Source organism: Hesperophylax consimilis, chromosome 16 (assembly GCF_061612785.1).
Source record: "Hesperophylax consimilis isolate HC1 chromosome 16, BYU_Hcon_1.0, whole genome shotgun sequence".
Taxonomy (NCBI): domain Eukaryota; kingdom Metazoa; phylum Arthropoda; class Insecta; order Trichoptera; family Limnephilidae; genus Hesperophylax; species Hesperophylax consimilis.
Window position 1 is genome coordinate 18,115,332 of NC_142851.1, and position 22,012 is coordinate 18,137,343.

The window sequence follows — 22,012 nt, forward strand, 5'->3', positions numbered from 1 at the left end:
ATCATTTGATGTTGTGACACTTGATCCTTTACTGTCGGACTTCCTGCATCCATCACACACGGACCAAACAATCACTAGGCGAGCAGACATATCACTTGTATCAACTTAACACATTTGTCTTTTGTTATTTTGAAACACTCATGAAGAATTTTCTTCTTTCAGTTGGTTTAAGATTAAATTCTTGGTTTGTTTGTTTATTTTATGCCTGTGACTGGCAACGCTATATTCTCGTGGCATAGCCCATTTTATCATATCGCTCACCATACGTTCTCGTTGGTAGCGTGTGGCAAGCGATATGCTGAAATAGGCCAATCCATGATGCGTATAGCGTAGTGTGTACGCCACCTTATGTGATTGAATAAATGTGACAATAGGAAGGATTAATATTCAAGAATAATTCTTACTTGCTTTATGTACAGCTGTACATAATTGTGAAAATACATATAACTTTGCTAAAACGCTGAAATGCTGAGATTTTTTAAAATGAAATCACCTGGTACAAACCGTCTGGAGCCAGTGAGACTATGGCATCCCCAATTGAGGTATGTTGTGAGGCTGGTGTTAGTGGGGAGGGGAATGAGAAGAGAAAAAGGAAGGAGGGGTAGTAAAGTAGTGTTCAGATCTGATCACCAAACACGGCCAAAGCCATTTCAAGCAACGTTTCAATTTTGTAGCGTGGTCTTACACCAGGGCAATACTGAGAGTATCTTTCGATCTGGAACATGCCGCAGATATACTATGTTTTATTTTAAACGATTAATTTATTAAATAACACAAATATAATTTGATTAATTTATGTTATTAAAAGATTTGAACCCGCGACTTCTGGCTTACTAGTAGAGAGGCTCAAGTCTTGACCATGGAGGCCATCAACAGCTTTTTCTGTCTGATAGATCTACAAGTTAAACAAAAAATTCAGATCAACGTTATTTTCATCTCAAGTCATGGGGATTTTTTAATAATTAATAACCGAGAAAAGCGTATATTATAAGCGTCAAATGGGAGCAAAGTGGAATTATACGAGTACATTTGTTTTGCAGTTTATAGTTGTTGTTGATAGCGCAAGCTATTCTATAGTTTGACATTGCTTAGTAATGTTTGTACGTGTTCTAATTATGGGTGGTTCCAAATCATCCTTTAGCGACACCGGAAATGAGAGAATTGGAGGAGGTCGTAAAGAATTAGTCTTCATCATACATTATACTTCACGCTGGGTAATTGACTAGCGTTTGCTTGTCCGCTTAATTGGGATATTTGTAAACACGGATGAAGATGATTGAATCTCTGTTTATTTAACGGTATGCAGTTATTATGACTTGTGCGTTGAAGCACATGTGTTAAACTTCTTGAATATATTGAATAACATAAGGATGCCCTTCTTCAGAGTCCTTGCGTGTGAGAAAAATTCAAGAAAACAATGTATCTTTAGGTCCAGTGGTTTAGCAGAAATTCATGTGTGACAAAGTCATCAAATGGCGACTCAGCGCCATTTCGCTTTTTCGACATTTGAAAGGTTTCCGTTAAATCCAGATTCTAAGTTCGTTTCAGCTCTTGAAAATAAATTTAAGCACAAAAGGACAATTATCATATTGTTAAGATTGTCAGCTTATTATGCTGCGTATAAACAGGAGAAAAAATCCGTGAGCCGAACCATGAATTATGGGAAAGAAACTAAGCAACCGCAAGCATTATTTCGCGCTATTTACGGTTTTTTTCTCCTATTTCGTCCACGTTTGAACAAACATCTAACATATTGGTAATAATTTACCATTTTGTATGATATAAGTAACACGTCTCACGGTCTGATTTGGGTTGGTTAACTCAAGTCAACTTATGGTCAAGGGGTGGTACAAACTTTAACTGCTTCTTCCGGGGCCAATTGAATACATCAAGATAAGCCCTTTGTACTTAAATGTTGATTAACTCTGACTCACGAGAATAGCTGAGCACTGATTCAACTCGGAACTTTTAAAAATAAATCCATAATATATAAAACATAATTCTTTTGGACAACCCTCATTAAATAAAACTCATGATGTTTTATGTACCTACCCAAGCAAGTTACTTAAATATATATTTTGGGTTTTTATTTTATTTAGATATCTCTTATTTATGCAACTGCCCAAATCCGTGTCATCCCCAATAACTTTGCGGTAGTTGAGAGACTGAAGGGGGTGGGGAGAGTAAGAAGATGAGGGAAGATAAGGTTAGAAAGTACCAACCTGGCAAATCAGAAGTTATAAATAAGAATAAGAAATAAGGTATTTCCAATGCTTTCGCCATTATCTACATTTAACAAAGGAGATACTGAAAAAAATTATTTTCATCATGGTCTATGTCATCTTTGAAGATGCTGTGTGGATGGTATTTTAAGGAACTAGATGAGAGAAAGTTTTGGGAAGGAAAACTGAGGGTTGGGTAGGAATCTGGGGGTCGGTGCGTCCAATCAATTTATTCCACTACGGTACAAGGAGATGATTCGATAGAGTCGTGTTGGAGAGGTCAAAGGGTCTCCCTCAACCAGTGTCTCCTCACTCGGGATTACCTATGGCAGAGGTGTTGGTTATCCAATAAACGGTTTCCGGGGCGGCGGTACCCATACCCGCCTCCAAAATTATCGTAGAACCTATTACACGAAAGTCTGCACAAACAAAAAAGTGAAAGATATTGAATAATAAAATAATATACTATTTTTAAAATGTTAGGCATATTTTAATGGTCCGTATCTTGAAAATTAAATAAATAAATACTGATTTCTTTAGTATGAAAAATAACAGAAACTACATAGAAAGGTCTTTCCCAGAAAGATAAACATCTCACATTTTGTTTGATTCCTGATAGATATAATGCGCGTGTTTTTCTTTACACATTAAGTCAACAATCAATCATTGATACATTATTCATAATATCACATCCTTTTGCGTTACTCCCTAGAAATAATAAAACATATAAATCAAATTACCTTTAGGAATGAACCTCACGTGATGATTTATCATCAACGTTCATCTAACAGCTGTTTATTTTCCAAATACTAAAATTGTATCACAAATAATTCATGTATAAAATTCAATATACTACTTTTAATACAAACTGAGCGCATTCTCGTATTATAATTGGCGAACGCTTCATTTAAAAATACTAAACGTTATATTAGTAAATACTTGTTCATTGTTTACAAGAAAACTAATTTTGATTAAAATATTGCTGTATTTTCATAACGTTTCTATGTATTCATTTATGGCAGGGTATTGCACCCACTAATGAATCACGTTGACTAAGGCCCGGGTAATTTATCAAATTATCGTCATAAATTGGGATGAGCTCCATTTTAAAAATATGTATTTTTAATATTTAAAAAAAAATTACTTACGTAAACTGAAAATTGTCGGCCCGTATATTTCGCCATTTTTTTAATGACTGCTTATGCTTGACATCAGTCAAATCAGTGAAATATTTGAATGTTAAGATGTTACACCAGTTAAAAGTAATATAAAGTCATTAAAAGCGTTTAAAAAAGTAACCCATAAACCTAATCTACTTAACCTATTTAACCTACTTTTTGTTCACTTTTCATGACTTTATAACACTTTTAAAGGCGAGTTAAATTGTCATTTTGATGAGTTAACTGGTTAAAAGAAAAAAAATGACGACAGAGCTTACCGTTTCTATACTAGGTAGATACTATAAGTTAAGGTTTTCTATAAGGAATTAATATATTTACCTGTTGAAATATTTACAAATAGATGTATGAACCGTGTTTATCTTACAGTCCGTTTTGCTAAGCGAGGGGGACAAACGAATAATCTGATTTCGTAGTCTTTGAGATCCGCCATTTAAATCCGATCTCCCGGGTGGTGATTGTCAATGTCCGGCAATCTTAACTGGGGCTTCCTCGGCCCCCATTGCGACCTGCGGGCCCCCTCGGGGGCACATTAGTCGACGGGGACGGGGGGCGTAGCCCTGCGAACAGACGGGTGGCACGCGATTACCACATGAGTTTGTAACCCAAATATCTTAATTTTGTTCTATTCCTAGACAATATGATAAACTAGTACAATTGATAGATCCGTCATAACCTCAACATAAGAAAGGTTTCAGTGAATATCTCAAGGAAATATCATAAAAACAAAGATTCTTTAATAAGAAATACAAAAACCGAAAAATTAGGTACCTACCTAAAGCTTTGTTGATGAATACGAGAAACGAATTGATTTGGTTTACTAATTAAAAAAAAACTCTCAGTTCCTCAATAATTACAAAATTACTTTCTGATATCATTTTAAGTTAAATGAAAAAGTGCAACATTGTTTACACCACTATTTTTAAAAGTTGAGCAAGCAATCACTATGCTACTAGGCCTAGAAAAAACTATATTCGATCAAGTGTCCTCGTTTTAAGTCTTACCTTAGGAGTATTGGCTAAACAGTTTTAATTGAATTATTATGGTGCATTCTAAATTATTGGCTTTATAAATAAAACAATTAAGGCGAAGCACTACGAATTAATGCAAAAGCATGTGTTCCTGGTTTTTAAATTATCAATATAATAAACAAACCTTTAAGCCTTATCGCTATTTAAGGAGTGATGTTGTTAGCGGCTTGATTCAAAATGTTATACGACGTGGTGACTCGCATTAGTGACATTAAATGTGACTAAAGTGGTTTTCAAAAACACTTTCTTAAAATTGGCGACAAAATATTGATTGTAGTTTTACACTACACTACCAGGCCAGCAGAAGCGAACACCGTCCAAGTGCACCTACTCCGAGCTGTTCCTCCGATGTGTGTATGACATCCTCTTTCCGGCTTCCTCATTAACATTCATAAACTTAAATGCGCGCCCAGAGTTCGCCAGCGCTCCGCCGTAAATACTTATGGTGATCCACTGAACCGTATGCGCTCCTGGTGTCGCCGCCCGCTCTGACACTGCTATTAGTCCAAAGGAAGAGAACTAATTCCTGTCCTTCCGTGGGGAAGCTCAAGGGACACAGAGTCTAAAGAACAAATAAAACAAATTGAAATATCAATCATTCGTGTTTCAAACATTTTTTTAACCTATTCTAGCAGAGTTTATCAGAGTTTGAATTCCGTCAAAATTCAGGAGTTTTATTTAATTATTACATTAGTGGGTGCATTAATTTTTACGCAGTTAAAATACCTATTACGTGTGTCAACGCAATATCTTGGTAATTTCGTCTAGGATGAGAATAATAACAAAAATTAATACACAGGAAGAAAGTGTGTGAAGAGATAAAGATAAATTTAGAACTCAAGAAATATTTGCTCACGGATAAATTTTAATTGACTACTAAGAATAATTATTAAATAAGTTTTGTATGTTGTAAGCAAACAATCATGAAAAATGAGTAGTAATTTTTCGTAGTAGGTAGATATACGCGTATCTTATGATATCGCGAATTGGTGAGTTATTTGCTGCATTAGTCTTGTTGGCTTCTTTATAAAGAACCGTACACACTATTACGAAGAAATTTATCCTTCGAATGTTAATAAAACTTGAAAAATTGTGACGTCTATCCAATGAACATTATAAAAATGCAAAACACGTTATATTCATTCTAATTAAACAAAAAATCATTTAAGCATCACTCATACATGTGATCGACACAAATAAGTATTATTAATTCATAAAAAAATTTAATTATATAATTTCTAATATGATAAAAAGTTCCAACAAGCAGTTCAATATTATCAAATTCAAAGTTCATTGAACCTGAATAATGTGAAATATTCTATATAAATAACTATAACAATAACAAGAACCAAAATGAGTATGTTTAATGAAAATTGCATAAAACTTTTATATTGTAATAGATTTTTATTATTTATTGCAGCTGACCTTACCTAACCCCTTACGAAAACTTTAATTTAAAAAAATGTGCAAAAATTTGACTGCCTTATGTAAGTTTTTGGTCGATTAGTTGATAGTTTAAAGATTTTGCAAAAATGTTCCGAATTCTAAAAAGGTGCGTTGGCTTCATAATTTCAGTCAGAAAAAGCAGTGCCAATTTCACGACGCTTCAAGCTCACCTTTATAAAGTTTTTTGTTTATTTCGAAAGATTTTATATTGTTTATGGTTATGATTTTGATCAAAATCAAATAATTCCACCTGAACCAAGATGTAAGTAGTCATAAGGTCCACCGTCATTTTTATTCTAATTTGTCGTTAGAATTCGTATAAATGAAGGGGAAACATTCTAGATCGTCTAGTTCACCCCTCGAGTCCCTATTCCTTTAGGAGACATAATAAGATTCCATCAAGTGTATAAGATTACGAGTTAACAGTAAATAGGGGAGAAATCGGAAGTTTTATCAATCAAAAGCTCAATAATTCCTTTAATTTGACTTTCGCAATTGCTGGTAAACTTGTTAGATTCCAATTATGACGCAAATATTCAATTAAATAAACGATTAAATTGTGACTATGTTATATTTGTCGTAAGCCGAAAATGGTATTATTTTATGGCATATTATTTTGAGAATATTACAATGTCAACTATTAACTAAACAAAGTTCCAAAAATATATACGATAACATCAAGAAGCTCTAAAATAAAACCGAATTTATTTGTGAAAAATTTAAAATTACTGAGTTTTCTTAGACTGTCATTTAATCCTGCCTGAAAACGTTAGCCGCAGTCATCACCACGACTTGTTCAAGAAACCACAGGGCAGAACATTTGTCCTAGAACAGCATAGCATGAAAAGAGAAATTGTGCTATTGAATGGAATATCTTAAACAGCTGAAATATTCTTTAAATAATCTCAGTTTTTTTTAATAAACCGACCTATTTTCTCAAATTTTGAGAATGTTAAAAAGTAAGGCTTGTACTTCAAATGGATGATTTATTTGTTAAACAATGATTTTAATTAAAAAATTGCAGCAACTAAACAACTAATTTTTAAAGAAGTAAGTGTAATGTTTGATTTATATGCCTATTACGCTCATTTTGCTAAAAGAAACAGATTAGAATCACCTAATTAACAACGTAAATCGATTTCAAAGTGTGTATGGTTCTCCTCTAATTAGTATCTTTGTCTGTTAATACCTTCAAGGCGTTTAGAGGACCCTTTATTACATTCCTCCCTGTGACATGTGAAATGAAACATGGAACGTCTGTAAATCCGGTTACTTCCATTAGCCAGTTGCCGGTTGGTAGCCGGTGTCCGGCCTGCACCAGTACCGCGGGACGGGAAGACGCAATAGACTTGGCAAGAATCGTTCAGCCTCATACAACATGCCGGGAGCAAAGTGTTGTGATTAGCAGTTTATGTTGTCTGCTTATCCACTTAACGGGCCAAGTGGATGTTCCCACCGCTACCGCGCGCTGGTGTCACGGATGCAATTTGTGCTCCCCTGCTTCAACGTTCCAGCGTCGTAAATCTTCAAACTGACTTCTTTTGATTGAATCGAGGTGCTAGAAGAGAATAGGGTTTGAATTAGATGAAGACATAACAACCAATTGTTTGATTTTATTAGGATTAGATTGATCTGTTTCAATTTCTTTATTGCAACATGATTTTCCATTGTAGTTATCTCATCCACCTATTTTGAAAGAGGTTATCCTATATGTGCCTAATAAGGATTACTTATTACTCGTGGGGGATCCAATGTACGTTTTATGCTCCCAAAGGGAGAGCTTCTGCCTATCAGAACGCGCCAATCAACAGAACGACTCAACTGCTCTGACCATCGACATTTTCAATGTCACTTACAGTTCAGCAACTAATTTTTGACGCATGTCACGAGAAGTGAAACTGCCCCCATCACCTTTCTGTACTTACATGTACCTCAAATTTTGTAATCTTCTGAAGATTATTTTTATTTATTTCTTCATGATTTCAGAGCATGGAGAAATAAATAAATAACATATAGTTAGGTAACATCACTACCTCTAGCTTACAACATCACTACCTACTAGCTTAACTACACGCTTTCAACATGATTTTTAATATCGAAATCTTTTTTTGTATCTGAATACCAATTCTTTTTATCTGTGGGACTATGGCATCCTCAATTAGGGTATATTGTGAGGCTAATGGTATTGCAGAGTAGATGAAAGTGAGGAAGAGGAAGGTGGGGAAGTAATCAAACAATTTTGCTGATTCAGACAAACAAAGAGATCACTTCTTTATAATAAGATTTATAGTACATTATTTAGTGATATTTTTCTTTATTAATTCTGAAAATACTTCCATTTTGTTTTTGTTATAATTTTCACTAGAATTCGATGTTCTCGAATTGATAAATTACTTTGTCTCTAATCATTAACCTACTCAATCATTTCCTGAAAAGCTAAACTATTTTCATTATTTTTCCATCTTGATAAGGAAAATCCACTATCTAAGTAAATTATTTTTTTGGGAACAATTAGTCTATAATAGCCAACGCCAGGACAATGACAACATCAATTCCAAACACCTGTTATAAATACAAAAGATAAAGAACAGAACGCCACGGAATTGTGATTTACTTTTAATTTCTGTCATTCAGTATTATGTATTAGGTCGGTACTTACAAGATTTTTTGATTGAAACCATAAGACTTAACTATCGTTCCACTATGACCTGGTATTAGGTACCCATTTAATATCGATTTAGTAAAGCAAATGATAGATTAACAGATAGCGTTGCGCCATTACTGGTCATATTCCTCAGCCATATTGCATGCAGAGTTGATGCATTCTGAAATAAGTAGAAACAAATAATAATTACTCGTGACTGTTTCAGCATTTTTACACTTACTTCTCATAATATTTATATTCATTAAATAAAACATGACTTATTATTACGAATCTATGGGTTGAGGTTGTGTAGGGTATTTGGCAGCAATATAATTATAAGGTAAAAAATAAAGAGAGGTACTTGATATATTTAAATGAAGAAATAGGGGTAAAGTTAGGAATGTAATGTGCACATGTCAGACCCTTTCACTGGGTATCAAATACCCGAAGATATTCTCAGTATCGCCCTTGGGAACGGCCAATAATATAATAGAATCGTTGCTCAGATTGGCTTTTACCGTGTGTGGTCCAAATCTGAACAGCCAAGTACTTCTGTAATTATTATCGTTTCAGCTAAATCATATTTTCTAACGAATAACTTGTGATATTTCATCATTCGTCGTTTATGATATGTGAAGAATTCTAGAAATCATATTTTTCACCATTCATAATGTGTGAAATATGAATAGTTCTAGAAATCATTTTGTCTTCATTTGTCGTGTATGAAATGTGAAGAGATCTAGAAATCATTTTGTCTTCATTCGTCGTGTATGAAATGTGAAGAGTTCTAGAAATCATTTTGTCTTCATTTGTCGTGTATGAAGTGTGAAGAGTTCTAAAAATCATTTGTCTTCATTCGTCGTGTATGAAATATGAAGAATTCTAGAAAGCATAATTCTCATCAAATCGGAGGTTTGACACCACCAGTGCTATTAGTCGGCCCATGGTGAAATTAGTTCGGAAACGTAGTAGGAAAATGGCCGGCCGTGAATAATATATTATGGGCTTCTGATGGCAGGATATGTGCTCACGGCTTTTGTCAGTTCTTCCATGGAAATTGTCTGTAGCTAAGGCAATTTGAATTCATACAAAGGCGAGTGTGTGTGCGAGCGATTTGTGTGAGAAATAGACCGATTCGCCTTTTTGTGGGTGTACGAGTACGCGGAGTAGATGATATTATAAATGAAACTAGGCATGTCAAATATGTTGGTACGATATATAATCATATAAGTTAAATGTGTAGGTGCATTAGGGTGATCATAGATACATCATTGAGTGTAACTGATTCGTTCGATCAACATATAAAAACATCACTGAAAATAATATTCACAACTCTAAATGAAAATATGAAAACATTATTAAATTAATTATAAGACACCGAAAATAACAAATAAAATAATACTAAAAATTTTACAGCTTTTAGTCGTCACTTTGGGAGGCGGGTATGGGTACTACAGCCACCTGCCACAGGTTGGTCCAAGTGGCTCGTTACGTTTGGGTACTTAGCAGGGGTGTCCGGGTTCGCAGCGGTAGGGATGGATTCTTACATCCGTGACTCCTGGTCACTCTGACCCCCAGATTCCTACCCACCCCTTTTCTTTTCCTGAACTACCTCCCCGCCTTTCCTTGAAAATACCTTCCACACAGCGTCCCCAAAGATGAGATAATAAAGGGAAATAATTTCCTTCAGAGCCTCCTGTCTGGACTAAGTGTAAAAATAAATTAAATATATTTTTTTATGAATTCGGTCATGTGAGTCACCCGGCGATAAAAAACTATTTTTCAAATCTTGTACATAATTGAAAAATATCAAACAAACTTAAATTTATTAAGGACAATGGAATATCTAGCTCCATAGTTCTTTTACAACTTTATCGAATAGTTTATTTACAATTGAAAACAATTATTTAGATACGTGAGAGAACAAAGATAGAGTTGAGAAAAACGAATTTCTCCTATATTTTTCTTAAAAATGTATTTTTCAGTATAATTTATTTATTTGATTCACCTGCGATTTCAATTCTTATTGAAACTTCTCTTAATAAAGTCCAGAAAGAGTCACTCAGGTTTGATGTCCACCCTCAAAAACACATGCATAGATAAACAACTTAACCGTTTCGTTTTCGTTATCGCGTTCAGATATCTCTTTGTGTAGAGAAAAAAATGATAAGATCGCATAAATATATGGGGAAGCTAGCTGACACAGGCCGGACATATGGCCCGAGCATGCTATGCGCCCATACCATACTGAGCCAGAAGTTTCCAACTAATTAGCGGTGGAAATGACCACTTTTCTTCCATACTGTTTCATGAATTAATAATGTTGTTATTTATTCGTACTTCGGCTAAATTACTCCATGTAAACGCTTTTGCTTTTGGTAGATTCATGCATTTTCAATTCTAGTAACAACGCTTTTAATTTTTTTTTCTACCATCCTACCGGCTGCGCCAATGTTATTTAAAGGATATAGTGTAGATTGTAGTATTCAGTAACAAATGCTATTGCGAGAGCTAACGTCTGGGCTAGTGGAGTTCTGGGTTCAAATGTGGGCGAGTACTCACGCACTACTGTATATAAACGTTTTTCTGTTTCCGTCTCACCCTAACACTGCAGAAGTCAATCTGACATCTTTATTATCACACAATAAACGAAAAAAAAACTTGTTATTTGTCCATTCTATGACTTAATTACTCCTGTAAATGTTTGCACTCTGCGTTTATGCATTTTAAACTCTTTTTAAAATTATGATATTATTTAGGGCAATGTTATAAGTGAAATAATAAATTTTTTAGCTTCTATGTGAAAAAACACCAAACGTATTTTAAAAATGTTTGTTTTTCAATTTCAAGATACTTAATTTATTTTTTATTCTTTTTTTTCCAAATAATTTAATAACCCAATTATATATTTTTTAGAAAATCTAAATACATTAAAAGCCGTGAAAATCTCGTTGATTGAATACAATTTTTTTAATACAATAACAAGTGTATGGTAATACTGCAGTGAATGAAAGTGTGCAAATAATATATAGAAACAGTGTTTCAACATCTAAATCATGCAGCCATAATTCTTTTACATTTTAATTTGTCTTGTTAGAAGATTAAATGTAAGAGAACCAATAAAACTGTGTTTGCATTCATTTGGATTGTTTACAATTATGTTTTGTATTGACAAATGAGAGACGACCAGAATTACTGAATTAATGAACACGATTAGTTAACTTTATGAATGTAAATCTGTCTAACGCATTAAACAAAATAAATACTTATTAGTTCCAATTATGAAAAGTAAAAATTTAAAATCACGCATGCACCCATGTACCGACAGCCGAAATCAGCATGGTTAATAGTTGAAGTAGGCACAATCTTTTTGCTGTACACCAGGGACGGGCCGAAAATTTTTTCTGATTTTGTATAATAAACAACTATAAAAAATTCCGTAGTATTTTTTGATCTGTTTCAAATTCCGTAATTCGATTTGGCTCTCTTTAGGTTAGAAATATATGAATTAAAATTAAATTAGTAAAATAGAGTTTTTTAATGTACAACATGATCGAGTTTTTTTATTTATTTGGGAAACAACGCAAATCGGTAAGAAATGACAGTACGCCCCTGCACATAAAAAAACATTAATGTCTATCGTGTGGATTGCCCTTTAATGGTTCTTAGGAGAATACCTCCCCTAAGTATTGATTTATCTTTCATAAAAATACGGTGCTATGAACATTATGTCCGGAAAATATACCTTAGCCAAAATGCAAAATTAAAAATACTGTTCAAAACTTTTTTCATAAATTGTCTGGAATTTCTGATTCAACGCAATCATTTGAAACTCTCAATATCATTTCCACCATTGAATATTGAACTTTAAAATATAGATATTAAATTTTTTTAAATGTTGAAATATCACAATTTTATGTATGTCATGTTTATACAACTTGCCTACAATTTTCTAAAAAAACAGTATTGATACTTATGAAAAGATGAGTAGTACCTACTTACTTGTAGACTACACAATTTAGTGATTTCAGGAACTCGCTCTTCAAATCAATATAACTTAATTTAATTAGTTAAGAAGAAATAGATATATATCTAGAAAGAAAACCCTGGAAATTTAAAATTGAAGCTTGGGCTCAATCGACAACTTGTTTGCAATTACTTACGACAGTAGTGTTAAAATTCTGTATTTCAGTTAAGATATTGAATTTCAAACAAATGTCATAATAATCTTAGTGACTGACCGAAACGAAAACCGAAACTGATTTTCGACTTCTGTTCTAGTTTCTGCCGAAACCGAAAATAACTCTACTTCCCGAGGTTAGGCTTTTAAATTGTTAAGCTTGGAAGAGTTCAGTAAAGTTAGTGTTCAATAAATATTAGTTAGTTCTCAATTAAATTTAAAAAAAAAACTATTTTTTTAGTAAAATGGTTCGTTGCTATGAAAGATTTCACTTAAGTAGTTCTTATAATATGTATAAAACTACTTTAAAAAAAATACAAAATTTCTTAGAACCGTCATGGTAAATAATCAGCATAATCTTTAATATTAATTACGTTCGAAAATCACAAAACTTTAACTAATAATTTTTCTAAATTTTACAAAAATAAATAATTACGCTTAATAATTTTAAGGACGAAACTCGTTTACTGGCCAAAACCGAAATCGAAATTCAGGTCGATCACTAAATAATCTATTGAACGATGAAACTAGACTTGACGATCAGATGTGTCACAAGCACAACATGTGGAAGATTAGTTCGTTATCTGAATAATAGCAATAAAACAGAGTTAGTAATACGATGAAGTGGGTGTAGTTTAGGACTGTTTTTCTGTGTTTCTCTTCATCATAAGGGGCGTCTTTCCTACAATCGCTAGGAAAACATGGCTTGGTGATAACGCCTATACGTATTAGATAAACTCGCAGATAAACAACAAGCACTGTTCTCTAATCGTTGAAACAAAAACACAGAATTTCGAGTAATTACGAATACTTGTAATATTAACCATTAAAGGGTGTCCTCTTTTATAATACTTACAGATACATCACGCTGTGACGTGAACTGTGCTGGAGATTCTAAATATGGGATTTTTACAGCACCCATCGATTAGAAAATACAAGATCTAATGCACTTGCAATTTTCAAGCGTGCAATTTTAATATAAAAAGAATATTAAACGCGTACACGATTCCCAACTGCTTCTAACTCTCAGGAGTCAGTTAGACTATGACATCCCCAATCGGGATAAGTTTTGATGTGATGCTGAAGATAATGGATAAGGGGCAGGGCTCAGGAGATGAAGGTGAGAAGTACCTGGATATTCAGATCTGGTCAACACACATGGCTAAAGTTATTTCAAGCAATGTTTCAATTCTGAATTATGGGCTAATAACCAAGACAAAACTGAGAGTATCTTTCATTCTGGAAAATACCACAAATATACCATGTATTATTTTAAATTATTAAATTGTGAGACAAAACAAAGTAATCAAAAGCGACCACCGGATTCGCAGTCTAGAACTTTAACCCTCGACTACGGAGGTCGTCAAGGTATAAAACTAACAATTAAGAGATTGCTACACGCCAAAAATGTCCATATTCTTGGTATACCTTATTTCGTAGGTAATAGGCATTAAAATCGCTTGACAAACGGGGTCTAGAAAAGTTCGATTTCAAGCAAAAAACTGGTTTTTACTTATTTTGTAAATAATATTATAAGAAAGCAAAAAAGTTAATCAAGTGAAACTGTCACAGATAATCTTAGCTATAAAACTGTATTTTTTAAAAGTTGTTTCCTTTATGCGTTCATACATTTCTATTGAAAAAATATTTTTTGTAGTAGTTTGCATTTATATTTTTTATTGAGTTATTTTTTTTTATTAGTATTCTACTCAAGCGAAGCGATAGGAAATCCTTCAATTTAACTAAAGCATATATTTTTGTTTTCATAATGTACACCAATTCGTTATAAAGATTAAACAAAATAGTGATTTGGCATTAAGCTTCGCCTTAAGCGCCTTTGAGGTTTACACGAAAATTGCGATGTACAAATTTTCCTATTGACATTCTTATGATATTGAGTCATTTTGTAACCCTTGCTTGCCATGTTTTGGGTAAATTTAACCATATCATCCCTTTGAATAATAACGCGATATGCCGCGACACAAATAAAATAATGATGGGGGGGTGAACAGTGAACATTCCCATGTTCCGCCATAAGCCACCCCACCCGGCGCGGGAATATACTAATGTTACCAATTATTATGGTGAATTTATTTATGGTGCATTATTGTTTATGGAAAGTCTTTGTTTCTCATGGGGTCACGTTCGCTCAACAGGTCACTGCACATAGCATGTTGGGCATGTCAGGAGGAAATCTAATTAAAAGTCATTTTGTGAAATTTTTACGAACTAAGAATCTAATAAGATTCCGAAAAATATAATAAGAACATTATAAAAATATTTTTTTGTGCAATTTTTGTGAAACACCATCCAAAGGGCTTTATGAATATAGAAGTAAAAGAAGTCGGACACTCCCGAGGAAGACATTACGATCAAGTTAGTAAAATTATTGAGTATGAGTATGTATGAATGTAAATGAAGGAAGGAGTGTACGCCAAGATACAGTTGTATGGCCGTCTGGTTTATGGGGTACGGTTTTAACTAAAAGTAGATATTATATTTTGTATGAATTTATTTGTTAATACTACAGGAAGAAATAAGGAAATTAAAAGTCCATTATTAGTTTACTGAATCATGAAGGATTTATAAATGTGGATTTTTCAGATTGTGTGAAATTCTAATTGTCTATGATTTGATCCAATTAGCTTTATTTTAGAAATGCCCAGTTGGTAGGGGTTGCGTCGTCCAACAACAAATACAAAATAAATCCTGAATAAAGCGTACGCACAACGATTTCTCTTTTGTTCACCCAATAAAAGGAACCAACAAAGATTGCGAAAACTTTTTTATTTAATTTGGCAACAACAAGAAAAGTCGTACGACAATTAATTTGCTTTTGTTTAAGCTTAACATTTCCTGCGTAGGCGATTCGTTGGACTTTAGTCTGCACAATAATTAATATTGAAAATAATAACACGTGGTTAATTTTTACAACGCCATTGTCGAGAATTATCACAACAAGATCTGAAAGCTTAAAAGCTGTTTGAACAAATGGAAACCTATTCTAGGAGGAACTGAAACTACCATAATTCTTAAATTTATAATAGAAACATGCTACATTTATACATTGTTGTAATTACTAGATCTACGCTTTAGAAAAATTATGTTTTCAGGAACGCATTTCCGATAAGTGCATAAGCTGGAACCATTTCGTTAAATGGATTTGATAAAGTAAATAATGGCCAAGTAACTTGATTCTCCTAGCGTCGTGCGCGTTCATTGTGATTTTCTTGGTAAAGCTACGCAGAAGTATGTTTAGCAAAAAGTTAATCCGCGAGAAAAACAGAATTATATCATCTCAAGGTCCGATTCCATAGAAGAAACCTGTAGGGATTCAAAACGATTCTAACGAGTTTCAGACAATTGAAACAGTTGACTTTGTATGGGTTACTAATAAGCTGATTCATTCCCGTGACAATCATTTACAGCCTCTGACTTCCGGCGTATTTTGTCTTGCAAAAAACACGATGTCCATCTGCGGCCGGATGTCGAGATCGATGCTAGTACAATGGGGGAAAAACTCATTTCCCAGTATGATAATAAGTGATTCCACTCCGAGTGAGTTAATGTCGTGCTCACACACCGTGGAGACACTGACAATGCCACATAATACACAGAACATTCCAAGTTCCGTTTTGGTGGTCACTACACTAGCACCAAGCACACCATTAAACTTATGTAGTTACCTACTACATACCTAAATACACTAGCAGTTTTGTGAACAGTAGACCTGGTGTTCAAAAATGTACGTTTCTAATTATCTCCTATTTAATAAGTCAAAACCAAAATTTCCTCGGATATCATAAGATTTGTAGGGAGGTACTTAAATATCTACCTACCGACTTAATTATAAATCTTTTTGTTTAGATGTATCATTTTTTAAATATTTATTTCGAATAACAATAATTTTTGCAGCGCCCTTGAGGTGATTTCTCACGAAAACGGCGCTATATAAATTAGCCAAATATTACTAAATATTAAGGACAATACAAAATGTTCAAATGAACGTCACTATCTTAATGACAATTCCCTTTTCAAACTATCTTCATGTAGTTAGGTAGGTACCATAGTATTTCAAAATGCGAACGAGGAAGTCCAAATAAACAAGACGATTTCGCATTTGGTTTTTTTTTTTGTTGAACCATTTAATCGGCCACCACCTTGAAAACAAAACGGAACGTACAAACAAATTCGCAGATAGACGAAATGCAAACGGGCGAGTTAACACAGAAATTTGCTAAGAGTATGCTTAAATTTTAACTGCAAAAATTCGTTTCCACATCATTATGAAATTTTCATTTCGATTAAATTGAATGGCAATAGACAGGCAGCGTAAGAGAAGCAAAGCGCGTACGCTACATGGGCCATTCGTACATAACCGAAAGTCGTGACTACAGTGAGTTTCTTTCTAAACGACATGGAAAGCAATTCTAGCTTTTATTATCTATTCAGTGACGTAAACGAACTATGCTAAACAACCGGAAATTCAAACTTTCGACAAATAACGATCACCCTCCCTGACGGGAAACTTTAAAAAAACCTGTTTTGAAATTATATAATTTTACTGAACTCACACTTTTGATGTAGTCATTTTTCGGATTCACGTCGTTTCTTTTGTAGGCGGGCTTTATTGCAAGTTAAAAAGGACTATGAACGGCTTCGCTTTCTAGAATAAGAAATAATGCCAACTTTTTACTAAAAACTTCTAACTGGTCGGCGACAGTTTTCATTTTGAACTTACCTGACCTTTAGAGGAGGCAAATAACGCCTTAGAACGCCATAATAAATTGCATAGATTCTTGCGCTTTCTCGCTTATAAATTAAAAGGTTCGACGCTTAAATTTAAATATAGTGCTACCTGTAAGGCATTAATATTTAACATAACATTATTTTTTTTTAAACTTCACATTTAAAAACATAAAACAGAAAATATAAACGGAATACTTTGGCGTGTTACATAAAAAATACGAACAACATGACACATCAAAATTATTTATTTATTTTCTGTAAATTATGTAACATCGTTTTTTTGTGAATAAATATTTAAATAAAAATAAATGAATTCGAACGGCGACTTAATATATATATACATATTATTTCAGAAATAAAGACATGTGAACAATTTGTTTCTGCTTAATTGTTCAGATAAGATTCCGATAGCTTTTTATATTTTAAAATGCAACAAATTCTAATAAATTTAAAACTGTAATAAGTCAAATAAGATTGATGTTTAGAAGTTTGAAACACGTTAACAAATGTTTTAAAACAAATAGTCGTTTATAAAACAATGTTATAATAATAAAGCCGAATATGTTTCTTGGTTGTTTGTCATAAGTCATAAGACTTGCATTTGAATAATAATATGATGATCGTGTGTTAGTAGATGCATTTTTAACAATACAATATATGTGTAGTGTGTTGTGTGTTGTGTACAGCGGCGTGCAGCTGTCAGCGCAGCTGCCCCCCGCTCCCGTACTGTACCGGGGTTACGGGACCGAAGCTAGTGGCAGTACTAACCGCTCACCTTATTGCAGGTTCCACACAGGCCGACTAGTGGGGGCTGAGGGTGGGGTCTCTCCTTATCCCCTCCACAGGTCGATCCCTCGGCCAATCATAGCTCGTCCTTCCTATGATGTCATCGGAGGAGGAGACAGATTGTTTCGGCTTGTACGGAGATAAGCTACTGAAGAAAGCGAAACGAGCCAGACAGCGCGTGGACGCCGGCGAGCCCAGAAATAGTTACTCCTCGATACCGAACTTTACTTCGCGACCTAGCTTCATGAGTGGCGGACTTTACGGCGCTATTTTTAGCCAAAATCAACAACACTTCGGCCTCTTCGGGCCGGGGTACGGGCCAGCAAAGATGCTCAACGAGCTCTTAGGGCGGCAAGTGAAACAGGAGGGAACTCCAGAGGCTGAAGAAGGCCCCGCGAGATCCGGGGGCCTGTCGCCGCCTGACCTGGCGCACCACATGCTCAGGGACATCTTGCAAGGCCGCAAAAAGGAGTTTCTGCAGCTAGAGCGGGAGCTTCACGCCCACGGGGGCGAAACCGATAATAATAATAGCATTAATAACAATAATAACGAAATTAAAAATGGTTCACGCGACGCGAGTGATAACGGTGATGTGGGAGTTAGTGGAAAACGAATGAACGGAATCGAAGGCGACTCAAACAGTGGAGACGAGGCAACGGCCGCTGCGGCTGCCATGAGAGACTGTCTGCGGGAAGCCGGCATCGGAGGGCGGCAGCAGCAAGCCGAGCTCATGGACGAGGCCCTCAGCGGAGTCAACGGAGGCGGGTCCGACTCCGGTCGGTCCCTACCCTCACCGGCCTCGGTGGAGGCTCTTGTCACTCCTAAGGCGGAGCCAGAACGGCTCGCGGACAAAGATGGACCAGCTTCACCTGGATTGAAGAGTGAACCCGTTCCTTTGGATATGAAACGTGCGCGAGTGGAAAATATAGTGTCAACGATGCGATCGAGTCCTGTCCCGATTCAACCGCAAGTGAATGGTTGCAAAAAAAGAAAATTATATCAACCTCAACAACACGATAACAGTGCAGCGGAGCGATATGCAGCAGCCGGACTTGGTTTGGGTCTCAATTTACAGGGACTTATGCTGGACGACGAGGACGACGAAGATTCTGACAGACCACCAATTCACCAAAAAATCGTTGAAAAAAATGCTTTGAAATCTCAACTACGAACTATGCAAGAACAATTAGCTGAAATGCAACAAAAATACGTCCAATTGTGCAATAGAATGGAACAAGAATCTGAAACTCACGAAAACGAAGATTTAAATAGTGATAATGATAACGATAATGATATGGATAACGACAATAGTGTGCACGAAGAAAAGTTATCTCCGAGATCACCACCATCATCTCCTGTTAAAGAGAGGGTTCCGACCCCCGTGCTACCGATTACGTCCACTCCAAATATGCTTTCACAAGTGATGAGTAAAATGATGTCCGCTAAAATGCATCCACATATGGCACATCCTCATGGAATTCCACAAAATTTTAACGGTGCTATTCCCATGATGCCACATTTGCCTCATCCGAACCACGAATCGCCAATTCCTCATCCGATGCAACACCAGCATCATCCACATCACGCAATTAGCAACGCTGCGGCAATGTACTTAGGAGTGAGTCAGAAACTGTTTATGGAACAGGGAGTACGACAGGCGATGGCTAAGGAAGCTGCTGCTGCTGCAGCTCATGCGGCTGAACAGCATCACCAGGCTGCGGCACAACACCATCAGCAACAACAACAACAGCAGCACCAACAACAACAGCAACAGCAACAGCAGCAGCAACAGCAACACCAGCACCAACAACAGCAGCAACAGCTTCAACAAGCAGCAGAGCAACAACGCCAGCAACACTTATCTCAGAATCAGCATTCTCCACCAAATTCTGTTCAGTCAAAAACACCCTCAGTTCCATCTGAACTTTCTGAAAGATTAAGTATGATGAGAAATAGTGCTAATTCGATCGGACCTGTATCGAGTTCTGATCTGGAAGGCCTCGCTGACGTTCTCAAGACAGAAATTTCTGCATCACTATCCGGGCTGATAGATTCAATAGTGACACGTTTCATGCATCAGAGAAGATATATTGGCAAGCAATCCGAAGTGGCGGCAGCAGCGGCCGAGCAGCTCAACAAGGATCTTATGCTGGCTTCGCAACTACTCGAGCGAAAGTCTCCTCGCCTCAAACCCTCTGACAGGCCTCCGATGAACCCTCAATCAGGTAACACGCCAAACCATCCGAATATTCCAAATAATTTAAATAACATTCCCAATCATATGATGTCTCACCCAAACAATATGATGCATTCAAATTTACAAATGAATGGGCCCCGAATGAACGGATCGGCATTTCCACCGATCAGCGTGCCGATGCACTCAAGTGGTGCTGGTTCAGACGGAGGCCTCGGCCCCATGATACAAATGAGTCATCCCCGACCTTCGCCTTCAGCGGCAATGTTCCAGGCACCGAAACCACCCCAGGGAGCTACACCGGGAGGCCTGTACGGCGGCATGGGACACATTGCAGGGCCGGGCAACCCCTTCTGCACATCTGACCGGGACAGTAACCCAGAGCAGAACGAGGCTCTAAGCCTTGTTGTCACGCCGAAGAAGAAGCGCCACAAGGTGACAGACACACGAATCACTCCCAGGACCGTCAGTCGAATCCTGGCTCAAGATGGATCAGGACCTTCTCCGTGTCCTGGGCCGGCGGACTCACCTTCTCCGCGGCCGTATCATCCTCCTCCTTCGATGCTCCCTGTTTCTCTTCCTACATCTGTGGCCATTCCTAATCCTTCCCTTCACGAATCCCAAGTGTTCTCCCCGTACAGTCCCTTCTTTGGACACCATGGGGGTCTCCATGGTGGAGTAGGAGGCATGGGAGGGATGGGAGGTATGGGCGGGATGGGCGGCATGGGCGGGATGGGAGGGATGGGCATGGGTCGGCTTGGGCGAGGGCAAGGCCAGCTAGGCAGCCCGCCCTCCATGGGTTTGCTGGAGCAGGTCGGACGGGACTCCCCGCCGCTGCCACACGCCCCGGCGCTGCTGCACCCCGCGCTGCTGGCCGCCGCGCGACATGCTGAGGGTGACTACTCTCACCCCGCGCTCAGGCCCATGGACTCCACGGACCCGCACTCTGACTGCAACTCAACGGACCTCACCTATGACGGAATTCAACCTACTATATCCTTTACAATATACATAACCTACACTGATTACAGCATTTATTTATAATTAAATATCAATTACTCAGGCCTAATGCTAGGTACATTGTCTAATTCTACCTTACAAACTTAAAGTATCATTCCCGCCAACTCAGTCCCAAAGAATTTATTGGCAAAAGGAATGTTAGATGTAGTTTTAAATTTAAACTTTTCCAATGAAATGCCTTATCGAAAGCCCTATTTTTCTAAAACCTTTCATTACAAAGCAGCGGTTCACCAATCTTGCGCTGAATAATTTATTTTAGACGATGAATGCAGTGAAGGACCTAAAAGTTTCTCCCTTAAAAATTACTCTAATAGCATAATAATGTTTCATTATATTGAAAAGTTCTAACGGTTCTTGAATTCAATCGCGATTTGAAGTTACCTGTCTAATAAACGAATTAGTAAATAAAATAGTAGGTAGTTTGATAATTACATGATTCATTGACTTTTCGATGTCATTATTTGTGGTTAGCATGAAATACTTTCCTATTTTATTGTTCTTATTCTTGTTAAGTTTGCGGTTAACACTTTTACGGCTTTGTTTTTCTGGTGCATACAAAACA

At 36.2% G+C, this 22,012-nt stretch overlaps 1 protein-coding gene across 1 annotated transcript in view; it reads left to right on the forward strand.

Moving 5' to 3' along the window:
- Positions 1-22,012, forward strand: part of pros (homeobox protein prospero) — a 156,218-nt gene that overhangs the window by 103,811 nt on the left and 30,395 nt on the right. Inside the window, exons 3-4 of the mRNA XM_089640992.1 lie at positions 18,236-21,103; positions 21,212-21,423. Coding sequence (XP_089497118.1) covers positions 18,331-21,103; positions 21,212-21,423 — 2,985 coding nt within the window. The 5' untranslated portion in view covers positions 18,236-18,330. The remainder of the gene's footprint in view (positions 1-18,235; positions 21,104-21,211; positions 21,424-22,012) is intronic.